Genomic DNA, 21,101 nt, shown 5'->3' on the forward strand with positions numbered 1-21,101 from the left:
TGAAAATTAAAATAACTCCCCAGTTGGATAGAGAGAACGTTGCAAAGATGTTGGACTTCATTGCTCCCAGCAGAGTAGAACCATCCAGTATGCACTCATGCTACCTGACTCACCCTGGAGGTAGCGCAGCATTACTGTGTCTGCTCAGAGCTCTTGCAGTGATACTTAGAAATTAATTGAATTTTCAAGAATGTCACTTTTAGCTACTGTAGTTGACGCCCCAATAGCTGAGGAGATTTATTTAAAATATACTGCCACCTACTGCATCTGATTCTTTTGACAAGGCATTTGTCATAAATATTAAGTAAGCAAGGGGTTTATTGTAAGTTTGTGTTTTGTTAAGCTTGTGCATTTTGTTTATTCATGCTTGTGTACATCTGTTTTCCCCTAGGAAAAGAAGAATATATTGCCACATTCAAAGGATCTGAATACTTCTGCTATGACTTGTCTCAAAACCCCATTCAAAGCAGCAGCGATGAAATCACACTGTCCTTTAAAACTCTTCAGAGGAACGGACTGATGCTTCACACGGGGAAATCAGCCGATTATGTCAACCTTGCCTTGAAAAATGGAGCTGTCTCTCTGGTCATTAATTTGGGATCAGGGGCCTTTGAAGCACTAGTGGAGCCCGTGAATGGAAAGTTTAATGATAATGCCTGGCATGATGTGAAAGTCACCAGGAATTTGCGTCAGGTAACAGAGCAGTGGATAAGAGAGTAACTGGCTTTGTTTCTCGCTACAGCTGTGTGTGTGATACCTGAGACCCTAGGGACATGACTCAGGGATCCTCAGAGTCACTTACAGACGAGCTTTTTTCTTCTGAGGGGAATCTTCCTGCCATACTTGAGCAGGGGCATATCTAGAAAGTTCTGGGGACCCAAAGGCTCTTTTGATACAGTGACATATGGCAATTTCCCAGAGGGCTGCTACAATATCTTTGTGACCTGCCCTTCCTGTGCTGTGTGTGATTTTGTTGTGTTTTTTTTTTCTTTCTTTCTTTTTTTTTTTTTTTTTGGTTTTTGTTTGATTTTAAATTATAGTTTCCATAGTGATCATTTGGAAGCATGCACATTGGGGTCATTAAAATCACAGTTCCTTTTTTGTAGTTAAAACAGTGAGGTCTGGGATTGAATCAATCCCTATGCCCTCTCCACCCCCTACCCCTGCAAAAGGAGTATAAATCCCTGATGGGGATTAATCAATTTTAGGGATTTACTACCATCTGAATACTCTGCTTATGAAGATATTTTCATTTGTAGCACAGATATTTCAAGTTCAATTCCAAATGGCACTGGAAGGCCACTTCATCTTCTAGGTCCCCATTTCTATTTGATTGCATGTTTTATACAAATCTCAAATAAGCCGGGCGTGGTGGCGCACGCCTTTCATCTCAGCACTCGGGAGGCAGAGGTAGGAGGATCGCCATGAGTTCGAGGCCACCTGAGACTACATAGTTAATGGTCAGCCTGGACCAGAATGAGACCCTACCTCAAAAAACCAAAAAAATAAATAAAAAACCTCAAATGAGGCTCTGTATATCCATGTTCCCTAGATCTGTGGATCTCCATATACTGTATGTTTGTAACTGAGATATACTGCAGTGTATGTGCAGAACCAAAATAGATTGTTCTTATATTTAGATCATCCTAAATTTTGGTTATGAGCAAGTTTATGATATTACACTGTATCATTTTGTTAAGTGTCGACACAATTAATTATTTTACAGTAAATGCTAAACTAATCTCAAACTAATATCCTTAACATATTTGTTGTTTCTCTGAACAGTTGCAGAATGACCGATTTTCTCTGGTTTACCATTACGAAAACAGCCCTTTCTTTCTGAGCTGTTAACTAACCTTTTCCTTCCCCTTCCCCTTCTGGTAGACTTAAGCAATCTGAGAAGAGGGGTAAAGGGGAACTTTAGAATGTAGATCCAGTCTAGCTCAGGCAGATGAAAAACACCACTAGATCCTCAGAGCCCCAAAGAACTCCCAGATGGCCGTGGGAAGGGCTGCACAGTCCACATGCAGTGTAGCTGTAGACTCCAGGGCCCTGTAAGTCTGTCTCTTTGGTTTTCCATTTTTCCTCTCAGACACTCACCAAGAGACTGGAGGTCCCTGGGAGGAGCCGGAAGGAAGGGTGGGTCTTCAGGAGCCTGCTTTCTAGATGTGCCTTTGCCCAGGTTACAAAGCCAACTGCAAATTGGTAGCTCCAAGGACACCGTCTTTCTGTAGCCGGGTTGCATGTGTGGCAGGACAGATCAAAACAAGTCCATTCTACTCATTCTGTGTGTCAGGATCTTTGCTTTGTTTCATTGCAGTAAACTGTGACCCTAAAGCCCATCAATATGACCGAAGGAAGTTTTGGATTGAGGAGGAGTCCTTGTGTGCTGTAAAATTGAGTAGCAATGCCAACCAAGTCCTACTAATTCGCTGGGGCCTGGGGAGGGTGGGGCGGAGGGAGGACAATGGCGGGCATAGGGTGGCAGTGGTCAGCTGAGGAGCTTTAGACTTTGAATCCCTTTCAGACGTTGACAACGTCTCTCAGATGTGCCTCAGGAAAACAAAGGGAGCGTTGCCATGTGTCTGTTTATGTGTAGTGGCGATATGAACGTTAATGGCAGGAAAAAGGAAAAAAAAAAACGTATTACCTCTGTGGGAGGCCTATTTGTTAGTCTGCTTTTTTCTTGTAAAATTTTTTTGCCCTTTTTCTATGTTACTAACATGCTTAATAACTAACATGTCATTCATGGAATGTTTCATTCTACTAACCGTTACCTGAATCAAAAAATGTACTAACATGGTAGAGACCATCATATTTTTTAAGTAACGATCGTTATTCTGTTCACAGTTTTTAATTTCCTTTCTCCCCCCTTCTCCACAAAGCACTCAGGCATTGGACACGCTATGGTAAACAAACTACATTGTTCGGTAGATATCATTCTAATTGTTTCTTATTTTGGGTTTGCCGTGTGTTTTCTTTCTTTCTTTTAACTGTAGACATCATTAACAAAAGAGGAACTGCGGTTGGTACTTTTCTGCTTCCTTTGACCTCCTTCTTTCCATCTGTTGTGGACTTTCTTATGTTTTTTACCTGTTCCTGTCAACTTCTGTTTTCCAACTCACTGTAGGGGCATCGTTAAACGTTTCGAACGTTTTTGCATCCAGCTGTGGTTAACACGGGATCAGAAAATGGTGGCTGGCCGGCGTGAGCGCAGGCCCAGCCAGGCTCCAACCATTCATGATGCATGGCATGGGGGGGTCTTGCTTTGGTGATGCTGGGGGTGCCACATCCACTCATCCTCCCCGTCGCCACCGAGCCGTTACCTTCACCTTGGCTCTGCCCTTGTCCTCTGTCCTCTCCTTTCTGAACCACCGTGCTGTCCCCTCTTGCATGCGCACCGCTTCACTGGTTGCGTTGCCTCGTCTCCCCTGGCATGACCTAGGCGCTTGCATGCTGGGCACTCGCTGCTCAACAGTGCAAACAGTGGCGTTGCTGGACACAAGCTTGCGCCTTTTATGTTGACAAGGTGCACGTTGTTGTTAGTGAATAACAGACGACTAAACTTTTACTAATGTGTACACCAGCCAAACTAACCCAGGAGGCATTTTACTAACACCATTTTTGTGTCTGCTCAATGACTTTTGAGTTGCAGCAGGGAGGATGCTAACACAAGTTCAATAATCGGTTAACTCCTCTAACTAGCTTAGATGTCTCAGGGCTAGCGCCATAGAATCCAAGAATCAACCTGAAACAGACATGAAAATGGGTTCCGCCATAGGTCTAAAACTGAAAACCAAACAGAAAACCAAACAAAACAACAACAACAAAACAAAAAAAAAGCAAAACAAAACTAAATAAATAAAGCCAAACAAAACACAAAACAGGCATATCCCAGGATCCCAGTATCTAGGTCTGAGTATAGCGTGTCCTTTCCCTGTGCTTTGTTATCTAGGTCACTATATCAGTGGACGGCATTCTGACCACCACGGGCTACACGCAAGAAGATTATACCATGCTGGGCTCCGATGACTTTTTCTATGTTGGAGGCAGCCCCAGCACAGCAGACCTCCCCGGGTCACCAGTCAGTAACAACTTTATGGGCTGTCTGAAAGAGGTAAATATCCCGGCCGTGGGACCATTCCCCACTCACGATCTCATCATTTCAGATCCGAACTGGAGAGTTCGTTTGCTGAAGACCTGATGTCTGCAGAGTCAAAGGGCTCCACGTGAAATTCAGCGCTGTGCTGCGGTTTATGCAGTGTGAGGGTAGCTTAGAGGCTGTTGGGAAGGAATTAAGTTCTGCTTTCTTTTTGCTGGTCTGTAAATAATTCACAGTGGAAAACTGCACAGAGGTCCGTGCATCAGCTAAGCGAGGAAATCAAACAAAAAAAAGAGTTGTTAAACCAGCACACTTAATTGATCATTTCTCGCTGTCTAAGGCACTGTATGTAGATTGGTGACTGTTTGAGAGTTAAAGGGAAAGGAAGAAACGAAAAAAGACGGTGCAATAGAAAACTGCACTATATAAAGCACAACCAAATGAATAAGGCTGTATGTGTCATAGAAAATTCTGTCCATATATTTTGAAAAGATCCTGAAGGGAATATTTGTGCCATTTGTGATCTGGTAAGTTTACCTGATATGAATCTGAGAAATAAGAGGGGAAATGACTGAATTTCATCCCATATTTGCAGCTGGCATCATCTGCTGACGTTTTTATAGCCTTTCAATTTGCGCTGAAAGACCAGAAAGCCCTTGAATTTCAACTTGGAAAGTTATTTTCATCAAAACTGATATTTTCTTTTCTATTCAGACACCAACAATTTTTTTTCTGGCTACCAGAACCAGGAGGTTTTTTTTCTTTTCTTTTCTTTTCTTTTCTTTTCTTTTCTTTTCTTTTCTTTTCTTCTCTTTTCTTTTCTTTCTACAAAGTAGGGCTGCAATTTAGTGATGCATACTACCAAATATAATGCTTAATAGTTTTAGACTTAGCCATAGGCATTACTGATACACAGTGGCATAGTTTGGTTTATTCTAAGGAAAATACTTTAACTATATAAACTTGATGAGACAAGCATCAATGACTCACACAGTGTGTTACAGGTGACTGAGTAGAGAGTGAATCTGACTCTATATACATATGGAACATGAGTTCAGTTGGTGGTGAACTCTGCAAGCTAGAAAACTAATAGAAACTGAGGTTCACAACAGATAGTTTCTTGAGGGAAAACTCATAGTTATTAATTATTGAAATCTTGGGTTCGGTATCTGATTTCAGTGTCATCTGTGCTCATAGCTACCATGATATACCAAGTCTCCATAGGAGAATTTGCTATGTCATTGCCATAGTGCATTGTACAAACCCCCAAAGTCTTATAAGCAAAACAGCTTTTATAAACGATTAATGGGATATTAAACCTTATGGAAGTTATGCTCATGTGAATTTAAAAAAGGGAGAGAGGAGAGTGAGTTCCAATGGGCAAGGAAAACACATAAAGAGAATGTGTGAGTCTAGAATGAAGATTATTTGTACTGGCTGCAGGAGAAGAAATTAGTTCAGGTGAGTGAGGAAGATACATGGCCAGTGATTTTTTGACTTCTCAAGTAGACTCCTGAAGCCCTTTCACGGCTGTGGAAAGTGGTGTCAGAACCAGATTCCAAACCAAACATACTATGTTCCTCCTTTCCATTGTTTAACCGTAGACCCTGCTTTACTTGTAAATGGTGAAGCCTGTTGTAGACTGAGGAAAGGACTAGAAACTGGTGGACCCTTAGCAGAAATGGAAATCTAGTTAAGGAACATCTTAGACATGCTGTGAGAATGAGGATTTCTGTGATCCCTGGGTTCCGTTGAAACACATGTTTGATTCCAATTCTTCACAGGACAAATAAGTTTTGGGTTTATGAAACTGCAATCACTTGTGATAGTCTAATATAATGGTTTTGAATTAAGCTGTGTTTCAGATTAACATATTTACTGTTTAACTGTTTATGAGATGATATTCCTTATTCATCTTTATTTGTATTTATAAATCAATCATAAAAACAAAATAGCAAAAAAAGAACAAATAGGTCAACTTCCAAGTGCCTTTTAGTTAGAAACTAATCAGTGGACAAAAGAAAGTTCATTCTTGCTCCATTTTTCTGGAGGTTTTGGATAAAAATCATGACTTTTTCTTGAGTGGTCACTCCCCTCTCTTCTCCCCTCCATGCCTGGGAAATATATCTGAAGCATGTGCTGTCAGCTTTTGCTGATGTGTAGAATGTCTCTCACCTGATTTTCCTCGGGCTCAGTAGAGGGTTCAAGGACTTACAGACAGCAAGCTAGAAATCCAAGTATACCTCCACTGGACGTTGTTTCGATAGTTTATAATTTCCATCTTTGTCTGGAATATCATTTATAATGCTGCTGCCTGCCTGCTTATGAAATGAAATAGTGACAAAGTACCATGGATTATTGGCTAAATCAATTTATTTTAAATAAGTCAACTTTGTAGAGTTGGTGAATCTCTCTTAGAAGTCAAATTATGTTTGTTTCCCTAATTCCTAGCTTACGTTTTCTAGCCTCTAGTGTGTTGCATACATAATGCCTTAATTATAACTTCAGTGTATTTTTATTTTCAATCTAGTTTCTAAGACCCTTAGGATAAACACTCCTATGGGAGATTCTAAGCACTTATTTATTTATTTATTTGAGAGTGCCACAGAAAGAGAGAGAGAAAGAGAGAGAGAGAGAATGTGTGCACCAAGGCCTCCAGCCACTGCAAACAAACTCCAGATGTATGCATTCCCTTGTGCATCTGGCTTACGTAGGTTCTGGGGAATCGAGCCTCGAACTGGAGTCTTTAAGCTTCACAGGCAAGCACTTAACCACTAAGCCATCTCTCCAGCCCAATTCTAAGTACTTTGTCTAAAGTCCTAGAAGATATTTTAGAGTTGGAACAGTCCTGGAAAGGACTCTCCAAATTCAATATCCTTCTTTTAAATGTAGGGAAATGGAAGTAATGGTGGGGCAGAATCAGAGGACAGAACCCTGACATATGTAACATGCTTGACGGGATGACTGCGTCATATAATCAGGGACACTCTTTACAAAACTGGAAATGGTCTGCTAGTCTTCCAGAGTTACATCTTTATTTGACAAAAATTAAAGTAAAACCTAAAGAAATTTCTTAATATATTGAGAAAATCCCTGTAATCTAATTTTTATCAGAGATAACCTAGTTCTCTTGCACCGCATTTGCTGTGGAATTTTCACTGAACCTTGCTAAGAAAGTTACTCTTATTAAAGCCATCCTCAAATTTCAATATAAATAAATAAACAAGCAAAAAACCTCAACAATTTGGTAAAACCTAATCTGAATTTCAAATAGTTTAAAATGAGAGGAAATCTGGAGTGCTCAGAAATTTCAACTAGAAGGGCCAAAATATTTTTGAATATATTTTTAATTAATTTTTATTTATTTGACAGAGAAAGAGGGAGAAAGAGAGACAGAGAGAATGGGTATGCCAGGGCCTCCAGCCAGCGCAAACCAACTGCAGACACGTGCGCTCCCTGGGGCATCTGGCTAACGTGGGTCCTGGGGAGTTGAACCTGGGTCCTTTTGCTTTGTAGGCAAATGCCTTAACCACTAAGCCATCCCTCCCACCCCAAAATATTTTTGTAAATGTTTATAATATTATCACTAATAAATCAAAAAAGTCTTTTGAGAAATATTTGAGGTCAATGAATATAACCTTCACAGGTATAAATTCCATAGAAGGTAAGGAAAAGTTGTGAAAATGAGCATTATATCCAGCCTGTCATTATGAAATTCCTACAGGGTAGCAAGCCATTGAAAAATGATCTATTAATTTTCATTTTAATGAAAAGAGCACATGTTTCTTTGACAGAAGCATCTGTTTACTTTTTTGTAGTTTTGAAACCATTGACTAAAAGCTGAGATAAGTTCATTAAGAATCTTTGAACATTTAATTTATTTTTTCAATAAAGTGCTCTTGACTAACTGTTCCAATAGGAGAGGAAATCTGAGTAACTCATAAGGAAAAGTCATGGTTAGTGGGTGAGATGCTTGAAGTTTTTTTGAGGACCTCTACAGCCTTGCCATCACCTCAGACAACTTGAAAAGCCCTTTTCTTTATATAAGTATCAGAGCTAACTCCTAATATGTCCTCTGGACATTGCTTTTAAATCTTCAAATAGAGATGAAATCTTACTAGTGTGAATTTGTATCCAATATTCTGATTATGAGGGCTTCTGTGGAAAGTGTTCTGCTTGGAAGCGTGATGCCTCTGCCTTCTTAATCTCCTGTTTCGTTCATTGCTCACATGTCACATGCTTCTTAAATTCTTTGTACCAGCAAATACGCTAAAACCCCTCCCTGAGTTGGTGGACATTTCTTATGCTACCTTGCTACTTAGGAAATGAAATGGAACAAAAGAAGTAGAGGGAAAGGATGGTTGGTATATGTTGAATAAAACACTTTCTCTGGATGTTTGCTTCAGCCATATAGACCTGCTGGAGGTTTTATAATCAGTTGTGTTGGTTGAGCCTCTGCCTGTGTGAGGCCACTATAAAATGCTGCCACTAAGACTGCTCAGAAGGAGCCCCTGGGAGGATTTTAGAGAGAGAAAAAAAATGAGTGAAATGGTAGAGGGAATTAAATCCCTACTGAAAATTTCATCAACCTAATTAGGTCAACTCTGGTTTTAATTACACTTAAAGTCTTTTTGCACTAAAAATCTGTACGATGCTATGAGGTGGGTTAGGATCAGAAAATAGCCAGTCTCAGAGAAGCATTTCCCCTCAGTATGAAAAGAAAATGGCCAATTACCTAAGTTTGTCAGCATGCTCCATTCTGTCTCATGCGATGGTCACACTAAATACCACACCATACTGGCATTGATGCTGGGAAAAAGTGAAATATTCTCTTTATGCAAATGCCATTTAGTCCCTTATCTTCCTTCTCTTGGACAACAGAGGACTTCTCATGATTGTGAAGTGTTCTCTGTTTATCAGTCTTTGTGGTCATCAAACTCAGGTCTTCAAAAATCCTTCTGTGCTTATCCTGCTCTTTGTACAGAAATAATATTTATGTGTAAGAAAAACAGTAATGGAAGGCTGCATTTTGGGCTAGGCTTGTATTTAGGGTTTCCTATCCTAAACTACAACTTCTTTGGAAAAACTGAGATGGCAGAAACCCAGAGAAAGAAGAGATATTCAGTGATATCTGTTAGTCACATTGTATGGGTTTCTGCCTTTTGGCATTTAGTTCCTCCTCTATGTGGTTGTCGTGGCCTACCATTGATTGGGAACATTTTTAAAAAATATATATTTTATTTTTATTTATTTGACAGAGGAAAAGGGAGAGAGAGAATGGATGTGGCAGGACCTCCAGCCACTGCAAACAAACTCCAAATGCATACATCACCTGGTGTATCTGGGTCCTGGGGAATCCTGGGTCCTTTGGCTTTGCAGGAAAATGCCCTAACTGCTAAGCCATCCCGGTTGGCAGCATTTTATAATTAATTTATACTGCCTTACCATATGTTTTCTTGAGTCTTTAGGGAAAAGGTTTCTTTTTTATTTTTCTTCTTTCTCTTCTTCCTCTTCTTCTTCTCCTCCACCTCCTCCTCCTCCTCCTTCTTCTTTTGCTTCGCTGCTCCACCTCCTCCTCCTCCTCCTTCTTCTTTTGCTTCACTGCTCCATTCTTTCTTAACCATTCTCATGTACATCTACAACTTTTTGCTCAACATATTGCTATGGAACAAGAGGTGATACTGAATTGGCTTTGACAGTATGTCCTTGTTTGAATCACTATAAAGGATTGTTTACTTTATTTTTTTATTTATTTGAGGGGGGCAGATAGTGAGAGAGAATGGATGTACCAGGGCGTCTAGCCACTGCAAATGAACTCCAGACTCATGCTCCACCTTGTGCATGTGGAATCAGGTTATTCCTGGAGAATTATCTTTATTCCCAGAGTAACACCAATGTTAAAACAAGTGCTTAAAAATGACATAATATCTAATGAGTCACCTAATAGGCAGGTGCTTTGAGATACCAGGAACATATAAATATTATAAACTTTTCAAGAATATACTAATGAATTTGTATGAAATAACTTGATACTTAGTAAATATTTTGTTAGTTTTTTTCAAGGTAGGGTCTCACTCTAGCCCAGGCCAACCTGGAACTCACTCTGTAGTCCCATGCTGGCCTCGAACTCATAGTGATCCTCTTACCTCTATCTCTGGAGTGCTGGGATTAAAGGCGTGCGCACCATGCCTGGCCTGACGATGATGATTCTCACATAGCAAATACTGTCCCTGTTTGGGAAATGAAGGCATGGACACTGGAGAAGTTAGATAACTAGCCTCAGGGAAAGCAATCACTTAATAGCCAAAAGTCAAACTTGAGAAATCCTTGTCCTTTATTGCTGCTCTATATGGTTGCCATGCTATAGGATTGTCTCACTCCCTTTCCTTCATTCTCAGTATTTTTATCAAGATGAAATAAGACAAAATGGATTTCGTAAGAAGTGTTAGAGAAGAAAAAGCAAAAGTGCAACCTGGATTCCAAGAAAGTTGGAGGAGAGGCTGCCAGGGTGAGGAACTGAAGCCATTTCTGAGATGCCAAGTTATGCAAGGGCACATGATGGAGCTCTGCCCTCCATCCTGACTGGTGCCCAGCTGCTGCCTCTGCGAGCCAACTCTGCTCCACAGGGCATACCTTTCTGCTTCCTGTGGTGGACTGAGATGATGAAGCTGTTAGTACTTCCCTGTGCAGTCTAACCAACTCTGAGAACAGAAAACACACTGGGAAGTACTTTGTAGACTTCCATAAAGCATTGACTTCATAAGTTGCTAAGAGTCAGTTCGTTTCTGTTCATCGTAGCCTTGGGGACAAGGGGAATAAGCAATTGGGGCAGAAACTGGGCATCCTGCCATGGCCACTCCTCTCTGAGATTGTGTTCAGGGAGTCCCATCTGCTCAGTTCCCCAAGGAACTGGAACTCGGCACTTTAGTCCACAAAGCATCTGGTAAATTCTTGCCTGGAATTTAGCTTTTCAGACATAGCAGCCTCCAATCCAGAGTACCCACAGATTTTTATTTTCCATCATTTTCAGCAGATGCCCCCAAGCCTGGAAATGTATCAGCAGTTGGCATAATGAATTGTAGTGCTTTCAAATATCAAGCTAGCCTAACGTGTTTGCTAGGGGGCTCAATGACATACTTCTGAGGGCTTGTTGTATTTTATAGAATATGACATTTTTCAACCCAGCAGAGAGCTGTAATGCCCAGTGTCTAAAACTGAATATGACCTCTTAATTTCAGATCTAAATGGAGAGAGTGCCCTGTGCAAATGGGCTCTTTAGATTATGCAGTAATACTTGCACGTCTTGATACAGTTAGTCAAATTCCATCAATACCTACTACATGCCAGCGTCTGTGCTGGAGGCTGACAGCACACCGGTAAATAAGAGCACAGTCAGAACACTGCGCCTTCAGCCAAAGAAGCACAAAAGGGCAGTGGGCATCTCTACAGAAGTATGAAAATTACACTAGAGGTGGAGGCGGAGCCATGGTCAGCACTGCAGAAGGAAACCTAAGAGGTTCAAGGAAAAGGAGACATTTTCTAAAGTCCTTATTTGGAAATGTTATTTTATGGAATGTAATAATAAAATAGCACTAACTCAGTTTCACTAACAGACTTGGAAACTAATAGGAAAGATGAAATTACATGACTGATCAGTTATAAAATACAATGCAAACACAAGAACAAAAGGCCATATGGAAATGCAAGTTCCCTACTTTGTTTGAGTCACATTAATGTGAAATTATCCAAAAAAAGTGAGTTTTTAAAATTTCTTCTTAAGTTCTATTATGAAATGATACACCCCTATTTTTTCCTCTCAAGCCAAGTGCTTATGTTTAGGAGAAAATGACCTCTCTGTACTATAATTGGTGTTTCCCCCCTCCTCCAGGGACATCATCATCATTATTAAAACAGATTTAAAACAAATAAGTTACTTTAAAATGGAAAGTACTCAGTGATTCAAAAGTATGTGATTTTAAATAATAGGAAAATGATATTATTTTTAATTTATTTTTATTTTAGAGAAAGACAGAGATAGAGACAGAATTGGCAGGGCCTCAGCCACTACAATTGAACTCCAGACCCTCGCACCAGCTAATGGGCATGTGCGACCTTGCATTTGCCTCGCCTTCTGGGCATCTGGTTTATGTGGGATCTGGAGAGTCAAACATGGGTCCCTAAGTGTTGCAGCCAAGCACCAAGTCATGTCTGCAGTCCAAAAATGATATTATTATCTTTGTTTGTTAAGTATTCTCTGTGTAGTGACATGGGCTGCTCTGTGCTTTTCATCTTAGGTGTCCATTGGCACCAGAGACTTTTGTGAAGATCCAGAGATCCCAGGTGACTGGGGTGACACAGGTCATCTGATCGTGGTTATAATGCCTGAGCTGTTATTTAAGTACCTCAATGAGATTTGTGTCCAATTTTCTAAATCTGATTAAGAAGGTCATCAAACATAACCCATTGTAGAGAACTAATTGTATTAAAGTCATTAAAGAGAATGGTTTTAGAACCAGACAGAGCTAGGTTCAAATCCTGGTTTCATGGAATTGGTACCTGTAGGACTGGAGAAAAACAGTTACATCCCCTTGCTTCATTTTTTTCTAATATCTAAAGGATTGAACAGGATTATGCCACTGAGACACTAACATCTGGCATACAGTAGCATTTCAGTACAGTTTAGCTATATGAGTATGTCTCAATTTTGTGTCTGTTAGCTAGGAATTGTACTGCACGTAGGGCTTTGTGACTTTAAGTAGTCACATAGAACCCCACAAAAGCAGTAACCCACTCATGATTTAGTATCTCCCTATCACCATCTTGAAATTTTCAGCTTTTTCTAATATATATATATATATATATATATATATATATATATATATATATATGATGAGAGAGAGAGACAGAAAGGCAAATAGAAAATGGGATCACCAGGGCCTCCAGCCACTGCAAACAAATTCCAGACACATGTGCCATCTTGTGCATCTGGCTTTACTTGGGTACTGGGGACCACGGGCTCTGCAAGCAAGCATATTAATTGCTGAGCCATCTCTCTAGCCTTTAAAATTTTTACTATTTATATATTTATTTTTTAATGGGGTCCTCCACATCCCTTAATAACTTTGAATAAGGGGATCCACCTTTTCTTTATTTTATTATTTATTTATTTGAGAGAGACAGAGAAACAGGCAAATACAGAGAGAGGAAAATGCATATGTCAGGGCTTCTAGCCACTGCAAACAAATTCTCTATATTTGTGCCACCTTGCACATCTGGCTTACATGGGTTCTGGGGAATTGAACCTGGGTTCTTCGGCTTTGCAGGCAAGAGCCTTAACAACTAAGCATCTCTCCAGTCCAGGGATCTGCATTTTCATTATTAATTGATACCTACAATATGAAGATTGTCCTTGATGCTGATGAATTTCAGAGGTTTTGCACACATCATTTAATTTTAATTCTTTTTCATTTAATTCAATCCCTAGCAGAGCTTTCCTCACAGTTTTGTTTGTTAGAAAATTGAATTGAACTAAATGGGAAATTCAAATTATTTTTAACATTATCATGGCCACAATAGCAGTATACAAAAGCAGTTAGAAGGGACTCCTCATTCATTGCCACAATGCCCAGCATTGTTTCCTCTTTGGTTACCCTAAATTGGAACATTCATCTTCTCAGGTATCAAAAATTAGAAACCTTAATTGACAATTGACAAAAGCAGAAAAATTTTCAAAAACACAAGGACTTTGTTAAGAACCTGAATTTGCAACAGTCACTTTACTGTTACAGTCCAAATACAAATATCTTTCAATTTTTAAGAATGGTGCCATGGTTGTCAGCAAGCTCAATGAAAATGCCTGTTTTGGAAATAGCCATTGTTTCCTCTTGTATACTCACCACTTGTCGATGAGTCATACAGATAAAACTTGAATGTGTGAAAGACCAAATGTGACTGACTTATAACATTTTCTTTCCCAAAGTTATTAGGCTAAAATGTATGGCCAGCCAGCGTGAGGCTTAGTCATCAAGGACTGAGGTAGACATTGCTTTTGGCAATCTTTTAGGCATTATTTTGTATTTTGCTTACTAGCAAGCAGCACTGTATGAAATTATAAAACCTTCTGAGTAAGAACATGTAAGTAAATGCTACACTGGTCAGGTCAGTCAGTTGTTTAAAGGACTGTCAATAAGACCTCCAGGGGATTTGAGATTGGGAATGAAGTCTGAGAGTTTCTAAGCTGGGGAGCTCCTGGTATCCATGGTCTTAGAAGACCTGGATGTGCACGTGTGCTCGGGTTTCAGCGTAGAAGACCCGGATTTTGGAGAGGTGCTCTGTAAAACTCAGCACCTCAGGGTTCACTCTGAGGGTTTCACTGAGACTCAGAGTGTCAGATGTCACAGAAGCTCTGGTCCCCGCGAACCTTTGAGAAGGCTTGGTTTTCTTACAGAGGCTATAGTCAGGCTCTTCTCCCAGGTTGGATTGAGAACAGATCACCAGGCAATTCCCCTACCCATCCATCTGTACTGTGCAGGAACTTCAGTTCCAGGATGAAGTGTATCTTCTCTCAAAGTAGGTTTTCGAGGTAGGTTCTCACTCTAGTCCAGGCTGACCTGGAATTCACTATGTAGTCTCAGGGTGGCCTCAGAATCATGGTGATCCTCTTATCTCTGCCTTCCAAGTGCTGGGATTAAAGACGTGAGCCACCACTTTTCATTCTTAAATAGTTGGAACTAAGGCCATGACCATTGAAATAAAATGAGCATTTTTTAAATACTTATATCTATTTTTGAGAGAGAGAGGGAGAGAATGGGTGCTCCAGGGCCTCCAGCTGCTGCAAACAAACTCCAGAAACATGCACCACCTTGTGCATCTGGCTTACGTGGGTCCCCGGGAATCAAATCTGGGTCCTTTGGCTTTGCAGGCAAGTGCCTTAACTATTAAGGCATTTATCTCTCCAGCCTGAGCATGTGTTTTAATTACAAGTTAAACTAGGTTTCCCATTTCACTCCTCATGTACTTTTTTCATAGCACAATTCTTTGCCTTTTCAAAGTACTGCAAATGCTGTATGTAGATTTCCTTCAGTGAATTATCATTTTCAAGCTAATAATATAATGCTGAATTCTTTTTTAAAAATTCTTTATTGACAACCTATACATTTAGACAATATATCGTGATAACAATCTCATACCACCTTCCCTTCCACCTTCTCAGATGCCCTCTTTACTGAATCCCTTCTTTCCAACTAGCCTCTTTTCTATTTTGATGTCATTATTTCCCCCTGTATTATGCACATCTTGTATAGGTAGCATCAGTCACTGTGAAGTCATGAATATCAAGACAACTTTGTGTCTGGAAGTCAGTGCTGTAAGCTATCCTCCCTTTTCTTTTCTTTGGCTCTTACATTTTTTCTTTTTTTCATTTTTTATAATTAACAACTTCCATGACTGCAAACAATATCCATGGTAATTCCTTCCCTCCCCCCACTTTCCCTTTTGAAATTCCACTCTCCATCACATTCCATCCCCCTCTCAATCAGGCTCTCTTTTATTTTGATGTCATCATCTTTTCCTCCTATTATGACGGTCTTGTGTAGGTAGTGTCAGGCACTGTGAGGTCATGGATATCCAGGCCGCTTTGTGTCTGGAGGAGCACGTTGTAAGGAGTCCTACCCTTCCTTTGGCTCTTACATTCTTTCCGCCACCTCTTCTGCAATGGACCCTGAGCATCGGGAGGTGTAATAAAGATATTGCAGTCCAAAGCACTCCTCTGTCACTTCTTCTCAGCACTGTGATGCCTTCTGAGTCATCCCAAGGTCACTGCCATCTGAACAGAGAAAGTTCTCTAATGCAAAAGTGAGAGTAGCATTAACATATAGGTATGAACATTAAGAGAAGTGCATATTGGGTAGTCTGATGAGCATAGTATATATACATTTAGCCAAACAGCAGCAGACGTTACACCTCTAAGGGCTCATGACTACCCCTGTTGTAGGCTTTCAGTATCAGGAATATATTTCCTCCCATGGAGCAGGCCTCAAGTCAAATCCTTTTTTTTTTTTTTTTTTTTTGTTAGCAATCCTTTAGGAAGGATTATTTTACCTTACCACAATTTGCTAATTTAAGCAGATTTCTATGTATTTCATTCCATTTTAATGACTCCAGAGCATTGTTCCCTAAAGGAAGTCTTCCTTGGGTATAAATTAGACAATGACGGCTTTTAAGCTAATTTAAGAAATCATTTAGGGGAAGGAGCCTTCTGCAACTAATTTTTTCCAAACCCCGCCCCCTAGAGTCCATTGTGAAGTGTGGCACCTCTCTAAACCAGCATAGGAGACTGGAATTTCTTGACTCAATAGGTAAAGGAGGGCCGTTGCTAACATAATTCTTAATAGCATTTTTCCCAGATAAAGTGTATGGCCTTACTTCCCTTTTCTAGCAGAACATAAGGTGACAGACTTTTCAGTAGAAAAAGTATCACAGATTTCCTCAAAATTTCTACAGAAAACAAGAATTTTATGACACTTTGTATTTTCCCCCATCTCACTATAAAACCCTGGCAGCAAGAGACTCTTTGTTCTTGAGCTCCTAGACACCTTCTGTGATGGATTGGGGTACATGACGTGAACGTCCTCCACCCAACAAGGAAAATGCTTTGTTGTTTTTTTGTTTTTTTAATTCTGGGTTGTTTTTCATTTTACAATACTTTGCTTGCAGTGCTAACAGACTTTTACCCTTGTTTTGAAATACACATAACACAGGAGACTATTTAAGCAACAGGGGAGGTTTTTAAATGTAAATTTTCTTTTAAGTAATTTTTATATTCCTTGAATTTTAACACTTCTTTTTTCCCCTCACTTTTAAAAGATTCTTGTATATATTTCAGTTTGACAGAAAAATGAGACAGTAGCTTGGGTATCTTGGGATAAAGTAAAATGTCATCTAGCAGATTAATATTGTAGGAAAGAAGATATTTTTTTCTTTTAATTATTATTGTTTCAAAACATTGCTGTGATTAGGAAAAATAGCATAAGGTCTACTGCCTTAGCATGTTTTTTAAGTGTCTGATACAGGACTGTGACAAACTGTCCCAATGTGGTAGAGCACATCTCTAAAAATTATTTATCCTGCATAGGGCAAAATGTATATCTGTTGATTAAGAATGTTCCCATTTCTCCCTCCCCCACCCCCATATCCTGGCCACCACTTCCATTTCTGGCTTCTATGGATTACACTATTTGGCACAGCTCACATAAGTGAAACCACACAGTACATTATGTGACGGGTTCATTGCATTGAACATGGTGTCCTTCATCCTTGTCACATAATGCAGGATATACCTTGTGGTACTTTGAATGAATGTCCCTGATAGATTCAGGAGTTTTACTCAAGCTTGTAACTTTGTGCCACTGTGGGTGGATCCTAGGGTCCATCCTTAAGGTGTGGGAGGTGGATTTGAATTCCAGTCTACAGATATGCAGCGTGCTAGAGCTCTGCCTGGGGTTCCTGGAGTGTGTTCCCTTGTGTTGGTGGAGTTTGCTTTTCTATGTGGCCCTGTGAAAGGAGGCCAGCTCCTCCCACCATTATAAAACGTCACCTGCACCTGTAAACTTCAAAGATATTCCATTCCTCTTACAAATTGTGCCTGGTTTGGAAGTTCATCCCAGCAGCATTGAGACTAACTGCTGCATAAATTATTTTAGAGGGGGGCAAATAGTTTACATGTTTACATAATGGTTTTCAATCATCCATGAGGATACATTTGCTTGCTTCTGTAATCTTGCCTTTTGTGAATAGGGCTACCATAAATATGACACCAAACATTTCTTTAATATCCTTATTTCAGTTTTTTAAAAATATTTCATTTATTTGTTTGAGAGGGTAAGAGCAGAGAAAGTAAGAGGGAAGGAGAAAGAGAGAGAGAATGGGCATGCCAGGACCTCTAGCCACTGCACACGTACCACTTAGTGCATCTGCCATCCATGAGCACTGGGGAATCAAACCTGGGTCTTTAGGCTTTGCAGGCAAGCACCTTAGCTGCTAAGCCATCTCTGGCCCCTTATTTGTCTTATCTTGTGGCTGGGATAAGCACCCGACTAAAGGAAACTTACGGAAGGAAGGGTTTATTTCAGGCTTACAGATTCCAGAGGAAGCTTCCTCATGGTGCAGGGAGCTGGCGCCCTTCACCACACGTCCATAGCAGAGAGACAAAGAGAGAAGCCAGTGTTCAGGATGGCTCTGTTCACACCTTAGGTGTGAACCCCACTCCAAGGTTCACACTTGGTGACACACTTCTTCCATAAGTGCTTCACTTACTAGAGATTTCAATAGGAAACAGTTTTGGTCAAAAATACCTGAGACTATGGGGACATGTCATTAAAACCATCACATGATGCCATTTTACTTTTTATTTTTAGTTAACTGGCATGATGTTTTTCTATATCATTTACACTATTTTGCATCCCTACGGTAAAATTGGATTCCCACATTCTCCCAACATTTGCCTTTCAGTTTATTATTCTTATTATTAGTATTAGTTATAATAATAAAGCATGACTATTACTGGCATTATTATGGTGCTTGGAGGTGAAAGCCAGAGTCATAGTCATGATAAGAAAGTACTGTCCCTCTGAGCCACATACTCAGTGCTTTAAAAAATAACCACCCTATCTACTATGAAGTGTTAGCTCATGATAATTTTGATTTGCATTCTTTTGGTGTTTAGCGGCATTCCAAGTATCCACAACCATTGAATGTGAATTTCAGTGTCTTTAATTCAACAATAGGAACGTATTCAGTGACCTGTATGAGCCCTGATGCGTGTGCTTCCACAAGAAAGCGTAGAGTGAAGACATGGTACAAGAGAGGAAAGTCCACAGGCAACTAAGAGAAAGTCTTTCGTCTGCTCTTTCGCCTCCATTAGACCTAGCAGCACCACAGCACCTCCTCTACCATGTAATCAACCAGCGTCTGGTCAACTGGGGGCTGGGGGGCTTCTGAGATGAAACCGTAATGTCCCCATGCATCCCTTGTTCGCAGCAAGCTACTTACAATGTCCTGGGAAGGACTCGGAAAATCATCGTCTGTTTTCTGAAGTTCAGATGAGGACTCTGAGAAAAGCCAGGGGAAGGTTGTTCTGAGAGCAAGGATTGGGACCTGTTCGTTTTTAGTGCTGGGACGTCGAGCATAGTGGCTTGGTTCATCACCCATCACATTCAAAAAAAAAGAAAAGAAAGAAAACAGAAAAACAATTCCACAATAGAGGTTATGTTACGGTTTGTGGAGTTGCTGCAATACAGAGAAATATGCAGAAGGGAAGAACATTTCTAGTTCTCTGAATTTTAAAAGACCCTTCGTGTTTTGATCATCTGTCCTACGCTTGTATCTTGGGACCAGCCACAGGGTTAAAGGAGTGCAGCTGTTTGATGGAAATCTGTAAAACTTAATGAGAAGCCGTCTACTGACATCACAGCAGGTCTCTTCCTCACAAAGCCGAGTGCCAGGCACATGCCGAGGCCGGCTTCCACCTCTAGACCTGCTCCTGCTTACCTTACTCTGGGTGCTTTGCCCGCCTGCAAAGAAAGAAATAAGGCAGGGAAATAGAAGTCTCTTTCAGCATACTTTTTGATTTTAAGAGTGCTGTATTTTTTTTTTTTTTACTTGTTTTGTTTTGATTTTGGTCCCAGGAGTGGCTGTGGAAAATTCCTACCTTCCTTATCTATTCAGGATAATTGAAGTCACCCTCTATAATGAGTTAGGACGCTGACTTTTGGTAAAGGAATTGAAGGCAGCATTATTTTAAATTACTTTTTTCTGTGTTTGCAGCTACTTACACAGTAAGGTATTTTTTAATTCAACATTTAAATCTTCTTGTAGAAAGGGAGTATAAAGTATACAAAGTTTAATCCCTTTTCCTAATAAGAAAAACAAACAGTCAAACAGAAGTCCAGGGCTCAGTCTGTCAACTGCAATAGGTTAGACTTCAGCTGTAATTTTCACTTTTAGAATTGAGCAATCTCAATGATTTAGAATTGCATTCCAGAAGTCACATTCCTTTCTTCATAAAACCAGTTCTAACTCTACACTAAAGATTAACTATACTCGGTTTGATTATTTTGGTTTGGTAGAAATAGGAAAATTTTGACTTTGTTATTTTTTTTTTTTTCATTTTTATTCTTCATTCTATAAAACTCATTTCTGGGAACCTACCTTTGAAGTGTTTCTGGGTTGTGTTCCCACTGAGGAAGGCTTGATTCATTACTAGGAATTGCTGATCCTGTTGCAGGTCTTTCTAGAAGTCTCTGTGGCACCTGATAGAGTAACGGCTGTTGTTAGGATGGAGTGTTTGCGTCACTGGCACCGGGATCAGTGATGTTCCTTTTAACAATGCGACTCCTCCCTTAAATCATGAGCTACCTGAAAGAGGTTCAGACCCTGTTTTCATTTGCACCGTTGTTAAAGTTTATCTCTGCCGAAATGTGTGTTTTCTATTGAGAAGAGAAGGTATGTCTTTCTGAGCCTGAGCCCTGCTTAATCTTGAAGAAATAAAAGCAAAGGAGGAGAGAAAGAAATGAGAGAGAGAGTGTGTGTGTTTAAAAGTGAGACAGAAACAGAGAGAAGAGAAGGAAGGAGAAAAGAAGTAGAGAGGGAAGATCCTTTAATGATCTACTTCCTTGGCAGGAATAGCAATGTACAAAGTTCAATATTAGGAGCATCTGTAAGAAAGTAAATGATGATTCAAGGACAGATATCCTGAAGAGGCGATTTTTAAAAATAAGCTAAGCAAATCTGAAATTTAAATATAAGGAATTTCTTTTGGGGTTTGAAAGGAAAACAAACAAACAAACAAACAAACGTGGAGATACCATTAAACTTTTAATTGCATTTCACTGATATGAAAACATGCCTTCTTCCCCTATCCCCCTGCCCAGTGCAGTAAAACATGTTCACACTTTCTTTCCTTGTAACCTCCTGTATTGTCGCCCTTTTTTTTTTTTTTTTT

General features: G+C 40.0%; 1 protein-coding gene across 1 annotated transcript in view; it reads left to right on the forward strand.

The window, feature by feature from the left end:
- LOC101599863 (neurexin-1) overlaps window positions 1-21,101 on the forward strand; it is a 545,566-nt gene that overhangs the window by 410,753 nt on the left and 113,712 nt on the right. The window contains exons 6-8 of the mRNA XM_045137280.1: window positions 392-693; window positions 2,886-2,909; window positions 3,956-4,117. Coding sequence (XP_044993215.1) covers window positions 392-693; window positions 2,886-2,909; window positions 3,956-4,117 — 488 coding nt within the window. The remainder of the gene's footprint in view (window positions 1-391; window positions 694-2,885; window positions 2,910-3,955; window positions 4,118-21,101) is intronic.

Source organism: Jaculus jaculus, chromosome 18, assembly GCF_020740685.1.
Source record: "Jaculus jaculus isolate mJacJac1 chromosome 18, mJacJac1.mat.Y.cur, whole genome shotgun sequence".
In the NCBI taxonomy this organism is placed as follows: Eukaryota; Metazoa; Chordata; class Mammalia; order Rodentia; family Dipodidae; genus Jaculus; species Jaculus jaculus.